The sequence below is a fragment of the Lepidochelys kempii genome, chromosome 3 (genome assembly GCF_965140265.1).
Source record: "Lepidochelys kempii isolate rLepKem1 chromosome 3, rLepKem1.hap2, whole genome shotgun sequence".
Classification (NCBI taxonomy): domain Eukaryota; kingdom Metazoa; phylum Chordata; order Testudines; family Cheloniidae; genus Lepidochelys; species Lepidochelys kempii.
Genome location: NC_133258.1, coordinates 161,052,337 through 161,061,162, shown reverse-complemented (window position 1 = coordinate 161,061,162; position 8,826 = coordinate 161,052,337). Strand labels below are relative to the sequence as shown.

The 8,826-nt window shown below is 50.0% G+C and overlaps 1 protein-coding gene across 2 annotated transcripts; it reads left to right on the top strand.

Moving 5' to 3' along the window:
• The first annotated feature begins 887 nt into the window (after positions 1-887).
• Positions 888-5,399, top strand: HLX (H2.0 like homeobox). 2 transcript variants are annotated; one of them, XM_073335281.1, is made up of 4 exons: positions 888-1,712; positions 2,286-2,465; positions 2,973-3,157; positions 4,499-5,399. In XM_073335281.1, exons 1-4 carry the CDS (start codon positions 1,160-1,162, stop codon positions 4,844-4,846), a joined length of 1,266 nt encoding a protein of 421 aa, XP_073191382.1. In that variant the 5' UTR covers positions 888-1,159; the 3' UTR covers positions 4,847-5,399. The 2 variants fall into 2 exon arrangements, with proteins under 2 accessions (XP_073191382.1, XP_073191383.1); XM_073335282.1 differs by lacking the exon at positions 2,286-2,465 and having other exon boundaries at positions 889-1,712.
• The last annotated feature ends 3,427 nt before the right edge of the window (positions 5,400-8,826 follow it).

The following is an 8,826-nucleotide window of genomic DNA, read 5'->3' as shown; positions in this document are numbered from 1 at the left end:
AGTTAGTACCATTGTCTCCGAGACCTGTCGCTATTAGTTATACGAAGCCCAGAGCCAACAGAGCAGTGTTCACGTAAGTACCTACACTGCACTTACGATTAAATCCACACGCTGTTACAGACCGGCCAAGTCTCACTTGTTTGGAAGGACACGTCTTTAATCTGAAACTATTTTAAGGCAGGTTTTCGCTCTCGTTGTGGAGGATTTGACTGTGTGTTTGAATGAGAAACATTTTGCAATCATAACTGGTAACTAAGGCATATCTCTAAGTCAATCTGTTACAGCTTGACAGTCCTGTGTGAAGAATAATAGAGCAGAATTTAGGGAGGATGTGAGGGAGAAGAGGCCAGCTCTATGCACACAAGCGTTTTCGGCTCCTTACCCTGTTTTAAGGAGGGGGGAGGGGACACAGCAGAATTTCCAACTCCCTTCTTTGAGAAGCTTCGGGAGCAGACAGCTGGGCACTGTAGCTGCCTCTTCTCCCCCATTCAGGATCCCGCAGGGGTGGGAGGGGCATACATAAGGCTTGTAGATGGATTAATATTCACCCCCAGCCCTGCCAAGAAGCCCCGAGGAGGGAGAGGGGAGATCGGGCAGTCTGTACCGCGGCGTGGCCAGTGCCCCGCTCAGGAGGGCTAGGGCGGGGGGTCGGGGAAGGGGAGGTAGGTACACAGAGCGGAAAGTTCAGTTCAGCCCTGGCCCGGCGCCGGGCCGAGGGGCAGGGCGAGCTGCAAGTGCAGCGCTCGCTCCCCCGGGGCTCGCCGCAAGCGCGGCGCGGCGTGGCCAGCCGCCGCCTGCCCCCGCCCCCCGGCCCTGAGTGGCTGCCGGCTGCCCAATGAGCGGCCGGAGGCGGCCGAGCGGCTGACAGCGGCGCCCCTGCCCATTGCGGGAGGAGGCGGGCTGGCTTCGGGGAGCCGGGGGTTTGTTTGGGGTGGGTCCCCCCCCCCCTCCGAGTGGCCGGGCGCGCTGCAGGGAGAGGAGCGGCCCCACTCTCCCGCTCGCTACGGATGCACGGAAGGCGGCCCGCACCTTTGCGCTGAGCTCCCGGGCTGCCACCCCGCCGCTCCCCAGTGCGGGGGCAGCCGCCCGCACGGTCCCTCCGGCCGCGGGGAAAGAGCCGACGGCGGAGCCTCGTCCTGCCCAGCGCCCCGGCCCCAGGATGTACACGGCCGGCCTGGCCCCTTTCTACGCCTCGAACTTCAGCCTGTGGTCCGCGGCGTATTGCTCCGCGTCCGGGCCGGGCGCGGGCGGCTGCTTCCCCCTGGATCACGCCGTGGTGAAGAAGCCTTCCTTCTGCATCGCCGACATCCTGCACGCCGGGGCGGGGGAGGCGGCGGCGGCGGCCGAGAGCCTGCCCGGAGCCTCCGCCGCCGCCGGCCTGGCCGCTCACTTGGGAGCGGTCCATCCCCACGCTCCGTTCCACCCCGCCGGCTCGCCGCTCAGACCCACCCCGGTGGTGGCCCCGGACACCCCCGCCGGCTTCCCCGCTAGGCTCTCCCCGCTCTCCGCCGCGTACCCTCACCACCGCCACCAGCACCGATCGCCGGGAGCCGCCGGCGGCGGCGGCACCCCCACTCCGGGCCGGCTGCACGGGAACCAAACGCACAACGGCCCGGCGCCGGCTCCTTCCAGCAAAGATCTGAAATTTGGGATTGATCGCATTTTGTCCGCGGAGTTTGACCCCAAAGTCAAGGAAAGCAACACGCTGAGAGGTAGAGATCTGAGCTTTTCTCGCTGTCCGTTTGTAGCCAGTCTTAACCTTTTAAAAAAAAATCACTACTATCAATGTAGTGTGTTTATGTTTCTGCAGTTTCCTTTAACACTAATCTACCGTCCCGTGTACTGTAAAAGCCTGTCGTTGAGATTACACTGCTTTAAAAACAATCGCTCTCAGCTCCCGAAAGATTGTACGCAGATGGTAGATCACATTGTGGAAGGCTTTTCCTGCAATCAGGCTCCTCATGCGGTGTGTAAACACGCTGACAACGAGTAAATCTATTAAAGGAACTCTGGTGCGAGGGGAAAATACTGCACCTCCATAGGGAAACCATTGCCTAAAGTTCCCTGGCTTGTACGTTCCTATCATGTCACTTCGAAAGTGTGATTTCCCCACTGCCCACGCTCTTCATTGTATCTGACTGTAGAAAAGCAACTGTACCGCCTCCCCCCCAGTCCAAACTCCCACACATACACTTTAGATGAATCAGATCAATTCACTAGAAGCTTCAAGGTGTGTGGATTTATATTGCAATATAACAGAGCTCTCCTTGTTCCTGTGCTCACAGATCTGACCTCCTTATTAACTACAAGCCGCCAAACTGGGGTTCATCTCCCCACCTTGCAGCCTTCAGCCGGCCAGTTCTTCGCGTCTCTAGATCCCATTAACGAGGCCTCTACTATTCTGGGTCCCTTAAACACAAACTCAAGGAATTCAGTTCAGCACCAGTTTCAAGACACTTTTCCAGGTACAAACCCTCCCTCTTAAATCCATCCCTGGCACAAATCTGTTATCAGCAGGACCTAAACAATCTCCACAGCTGATTGTGGCCCTCTGTGCATCTATATAGAGCCATAGGAGCTCGACCCAAAAGAGATTTGGCGGATGCTTGGAACCCGAAGTTTCTTTTTTTTTAGTGAGGATCACATTTTGACATCTCATCTACAATGAAAATCTTGGAGGTGGGCTGCATGTGGGGAGGACAATACGCCTAACAAACTGATCACAAATGATAACGCTAGTTAGTGAAAGTAACAGCCGGGGGGAAAGAAACATACCTGACTTTAAAAAAAGATGTAATAAATCAATGAGAAAATGTGAAGCTGTAATATGTAGGTGGCATTTAGCTGATCTCGATAGGGCCTTCCCTGCAGGCATCGGTCCATCTAGTATTTGAAACTCATTTAAAACTTCTCTTCATACATAAATACAAATAACACGGTTTGTCTCTCTCTCCCTCTTTTCAAACCAACAGGTCCTTATGCAGTTTTAACTAAAGACACACTGCCTCAAACGTACAAAAGAAAACGTTCCTGGTCCAGAGCTGTGTTTTCCAATCTACAAAGGAAAGGTTTAGAGAAAAGATTTGAAATTCAGAAATATGTCACGAAACCGGACAGAAAACAACTTGCAGCGATGCTGGGACTGACTGATGCCCAAGTAAGAGCCTCTTTGGGTTTTATGTTTTCCTCTCCTCCCATCTCTTAAATCCGATCGGGCAAATGTAGATTAGTTTGTGTGTCCCCCGCCTCTCCTTTCCCTGCGTTATGGGGTCATTTTAAAATCTGGGCATGTAGCATATGGAATGCTGATGAATATGTCCAGCTAATAAATCTGTTTTTGCAGTGAATCTGCAAATTCATGTGTTTGTATTCAAGTATGCATCTTCTAGCAGAGAAAAATCCTTATAGCCCAGAGATTTATGTCAACATGCCCTGTGCGTTTGTTTTGGCAAATGCAGAAAAGTAGGAGCAAGAAAGCAAATAGGCCGTGGGAGATGGTAATTATGAACTTTATTGAAGTGCAATTCACTGTAGGAGGCGGTTTTTCTCGAAGGAGATAAACGAGAGAGCACACTTTTTTTTTTAAAATTCTCTCTTTCTGCATTATGAAATCCTTAGTTCTGAGGAAGTGAAAACGCCCTTTTAAACGGAATCATTAAACGCCACTAAGTAATGATTCCACTACTGATGGCCCACAGTACATAGATCTGTATAACCTTGCGGTCTGTTGAGCAAGCTTTGGTTTCCTGGACGAAGAAGAAGAAGAAGGAGAAGAAGAAGAAACCCGCTTGTATTTAAACACCACAAACAAACAACAAAAAAATCATACAAAGCTAGAATATTTTTCGGTCGGAGGAGAATGAGGGCATTTTGGCTGCCTCATTTTATCCCAGCTCAGCATAGTTACTCTGAGCATTTTGAAAATGCAGTTATGGAGGTAGCAGGGCTCACACCAGACTCTTTCCCAATTTATAAATCCACATCGAAAATAGTATCTTCCCTGGACATCGGGCTGTCTTGATTTCCTTTCTCAACACATTTTAAATATGAGGCTAGATCTGTGAATTGACACCACCGTCCGGGGGACAGTATCGTCTGTACACACTGCATGCATGTTACAGATAGAGTAGGTATAGTGTCGATGTAGGTATAGCATTGTATTTAAAGAGAAACTATTTTGTGTGTGGGGGGGAGGGGCCTTTAGAATAACGCGAAGTAAAATTAGATACATCTGTCCATGCCACTGCTGGTCAGTGCCACAACTGGAGCGCTCAGAACAAATTGGTGACGAAATGCAGAAGTATGAAAAAAGAAACAGCGAATGCCCTTTTTTAAAATGACCCCAGCAAACTCCTGCTTGAGGGTGCCCGGGGAGCACCGGGAGAATGTCCCTGCATGACAGCGGACCGGGGACTTGGGGGGGGGGAGCGGAGGTTGGGGTGTCTCAGCCCGCCCACTGATCTCGGGTGGGTCTCTGTTGTGTCTTGGTGACCCTTAGGTGAAGGTCTGGTTCCAGAACAGGCGTATGAAATGGAGACACTCCAAGGAAGCCCAGGCCCAGAAGGAGAAGGAGAAGGAACCTGCCGAGAAGCCCGGCTCGCTGCCCGCGGCCGAGGGGGAGCGGGAGCAGAGCCCCAGCCGCTCGGAAGCGGAGAGCGAGAGCAGCGACCCGGAGTCTCTGGACATGACCCCCAGTGACACGGAACGGACTGAGGGCGCCGAGCCGGCCCTGCACCAAACCAGCGTCATCAAGTCCTCCGGCGGCCCGGACCTGCCTGCAGCACCGCCCCCGCCGGCCGGCTCCGAGAGCCCCGAGCCGCCGCCGGCGCAGCTGGGCGGCCTATAGAAAGGGAGCAGGAGGAGCCCCCGGCTTTGCGGAGCCCAGAGACTCGCTGTACAGGACCATTGCTAATTTATGTCACTGACTCCGAGCTGCCGGAGAAGCCCCAGGCTGGGCAGCCCCCGGGCCCTCCCCTGCAGAAGAACCCCGAGATCAACGGGGTGCGGAGGGTGGGGAGCTGCCCGGTTGTGGGGTGAGACGACCCTGAAGCGCCCACCCCTTGTGTTGTACATACCAGGGCGAGCTAGACAACCCAAGGCAGAGCAGCCCTCGCTTAGAAAGCTGTAAACTTCCCGGGTGGTTCGGCTCGCGGCCCTGACCAGCTCCGCACGAGGAGCTTTCCCGGTCTAAGCCAAGCGAGGGACTCCGAGCCTGCTCTGCACCATCTCCCCCCGTCCGTCCCCCTCCCCCCCCCGCCACCTTTCAACCTCGCCATCAAACAATTTACAATGTGAATATGTTACCAACGCACTCCTCCTCCATTGCCATGTGTTGCTTTGTATAATCCGGCCAAGAAATACTGCACTGAGAACAAAAAAATACTGTAAATAAAATGTTTGCTATGGTTTGTAACCCTGTCTAGTTTGTTACAGGACCAGGGCTGGCTGGGTTGGTTCAACTGGCTAGAGGGAGCGTTTGAATGACGCCACGGTCCACTCATCATTTCATAATACTAAAGACACCAAATACCTTCACTATTTAAGTAGCTGAATCCGATTAAAAGGTTCGGATTAATTTTCCAGCTGTGTAGATGAGAATTTTACTAATTAGGATTGTAGATTTTTTTTAAAAAATATATTTTTTTAAATCTAAGGTCTGATTGAACCACAAGCCCTGTCTAGATGAAGCTATATTACATGGCATATATTATGCATAGTTTAATCAGAGCTTAGACCAGCAACCAAATTGCATTTCCTTCCAATCGTGTGTGTGAGGATATATGGAAAGGTTAATGCTACAAAGCACCCAGGAACGGGATGTGGCTTGCTTGGGGCTTGTTTTGTTTCTAAACTGTAAAATGCATGCATTTTATTGATACTTTGTATCCAATTCACAGATGGGTCTGAATAGCCAACCGAGGCTACTCTGACGCTGGTCAGAGCCTGGATGAACCCCTCGCTGTCCCGGTTGAAGTCCATGGGAGTTTTGTTTAAGGGGTAGCTCTTTTACAGATATGAAGGGCCAGAAGGGTGTGACATAAAAACCGCTGGGATTAGGCGTATTTTACGCTGATCTCATTAAAGTCAGCGGTCAACACTCCACTGGAAACTGGATCGTGCGCCCCTTAATGTGGCAAAAGGCTGTTTCCTTTCTGGGTTTCTTATCAGCAAGAGTCTCTGGCCTGTGCACTGGGACGAGCCTGGATGTGGATGGGGTGTGTGTGTGTGTGGGGGGGGGGAATGTCTGGAATGGGTGCGTGCTACATTCTCTCCCTTAGTCTGAGTGGAAAGCACTGAATGGCGTCGGGCTGGGGGCTGTCATGGGCTTCTCCTTTCTATTACATGAGGTGCATGGACCGCGCTTCTCTGTCCATGTCCAGGCTGAGATCAGCTGGCTCCAGTTAGCCCTTTCGGTTCGTCTACCGCACCATCTCTCTCTTTGAAAGGGGGAATGGGGCCCAAAAATCTCCCCCTTCCCAAAGCCTCATCACTGCGAGGGAACACTAAGGCTGGCTGTTCAGCGAGGTACCCTGACATCCGCTCCCCCTCACCCAAATGGCGAGTCAAGCAGCAATCAGGACTAGGGAGGGACCATACTCATTTCCCCCTGAGATGGCACTAGGGTCCCATGCACAGTCCAAGCTTAGCCGTGACTTCTATGGTCAGACTGCCCGGCTGTAGCAGATACTGGAGGATGGGGCCTAGTTCTGATTTCACCCCCAGGAAGTAGGCGACTGAAGTCGTTGGCCTTCCAACCAGCGCGGGAGGCGGAATCCAACCGCAAGGTGCCTAAGATGGAGAGCTGAAAAGCGATCAGTGCCCGCTGGTGATCTGGAGATGGCTCTCAGACGGAGCTCAGGGGGGTCAAACACTTTGTCCCTTCTCCAGGCGAAAATCTTAAGCAAACAGCGAGAGATTTTCGTTGTTTTGCCTCAGCAGAGAAAAACGAACTGAAGAAATAGAACAGATCGGGAAGGGCTTTCAATAATTTCACACAAAAATAGCAAGAAATAAACCCATCCAGATAATAAAGTGATAGCAGCGTTCTCATCCCTTCTAGGCACAGCGACTGTCACAGGCCAGGTGGCGTTCACAGAGTGTCAAGGGTGGAAAACGAATTCTAGCAAACGAGGAACTTATTCCTCAGCGGGAAGGAGGGAACGAGAATCTCCATCTCCGAAACAGTCCCAAATCTCAGATCTTCCAACCTGTTTCCTTTATTCCTCCGGACGTTTCGCCATTCTCTTCAAAGGATTTTTAGTCAGGGCCCAGGAGAAATCGAATGCGTACAGCCGGTTTGCAAGATCACCCTACAGCAAGGAACTAACTATAGCTGGGAAATGCTCGGGCCGAGCATACTCCCCACTGAAGTCAATGGGAGTCTTGCCCGTTCCTGCAGTAACCAGGCCCCATCTGTTCTACCCTTGCTAAAATAATTAGGTAGGTAGGTGGAAAAAAGCTTTTAAAGCAGCATGGATACTTCTGTACCTTTGCTATATACGGAACCTAACGAACTATTTTATTCCCATGCAAGTCCAAGTAAGCTCAGGTCATGTTTTTCTTTTTGGGTCAAACCATTTTTTGTACAGCTTGCAATTTCATATTTGCCAGGCCTAAAGAAAATCTGTAGCGAATAAATGTTTTGTGAGGTCTTCCCGCCCTGACTTTTTACTACATACAGCATATTTAGGAGAAAAATCCCTCCTACGATGTTCTGCGCGTCTGTCTGAAACCCACCTACATAAATATATTTATTTGTCAGCAAAACTATGCTTCAAATATCGGGAAATAGCATGCGAGCTATTTATATAGCGCCTGCAGCATATGTTAGATCGGAGTTAATTTGAAAGTAACGAGTTTATAACTATAAATGATAAACAGCTAGCCAGCAAAATGTTAAGACAATCTCTGTTTTTATTCTCAGCAAACCTACAGCAAGCCGCTCACAGATAACCACCGCTTTGTTTTTGTTTATTCTATAAAAAACAATCAAGCTTGAACAAGGTTGTTAAAACATCAAGGTGAATTTTATCAAATATTTGGACGATCGTTACCAAATAAATTAGAGAGAAGAAATGAAAGGCTACGTGATTTTTGAAAGTGCGTATATAAATATTATCCTCTCCTCTTGCTTGAAAGTTTAAAATCCGATTCTTTTATAAATGTGACTTTACATATTACACCTTAAAGGTGGCGTGGGTGACTTGAAACAACAGAATACAGAAGTCAGAATCCCTCTATACGTGGTAGCGAGCAGGAGCTCGCTTCGTAGATGGATAGGTTGAGAGAGAAAAAGAGAATTTTCACAGAGCCGTAGCTTACCGTGTGGCCAGAACGTTTTTAAAAATAGTTATCTTAAAAGAGGAACAAACAGGCTGATTGAGAAAGGTGATCAGATCGAGAAGGAACACTTCTGTGTAGAATTCCTGATGCACCCATACCAAAGGTGCCATGAAAACATTGGAAATTAATTCCCCCAAATGTTTAACATTGGTACACTTCCTGTACACCTTGGGGATAAAGTTTCAGAGGCCAGCTGTATGCCTACTGCTGGGGAAATATTTAGCAAGGGGAAGAAGTCAGGTTGCAGTCTTAGCTCCCCTCGCTAGGCTTAGTTTGTGCATTTCGTTTATTTATTCAGTGCTTTGTTTTGCTTTAAAATCGCGGAGTGGATTTCCTCATCAGAAAAAAAAAATCCCCCCATAATGGATTCTTCATTAAATGCTACCTGACGGGTGGTGGTGGTGGGGAAACCCGGTTTCCTTAAAATGTAAAAAGGTAGAGAGCTTTATGGAAAGATATTTAACTGTTTTTCTCTCTTCTCCA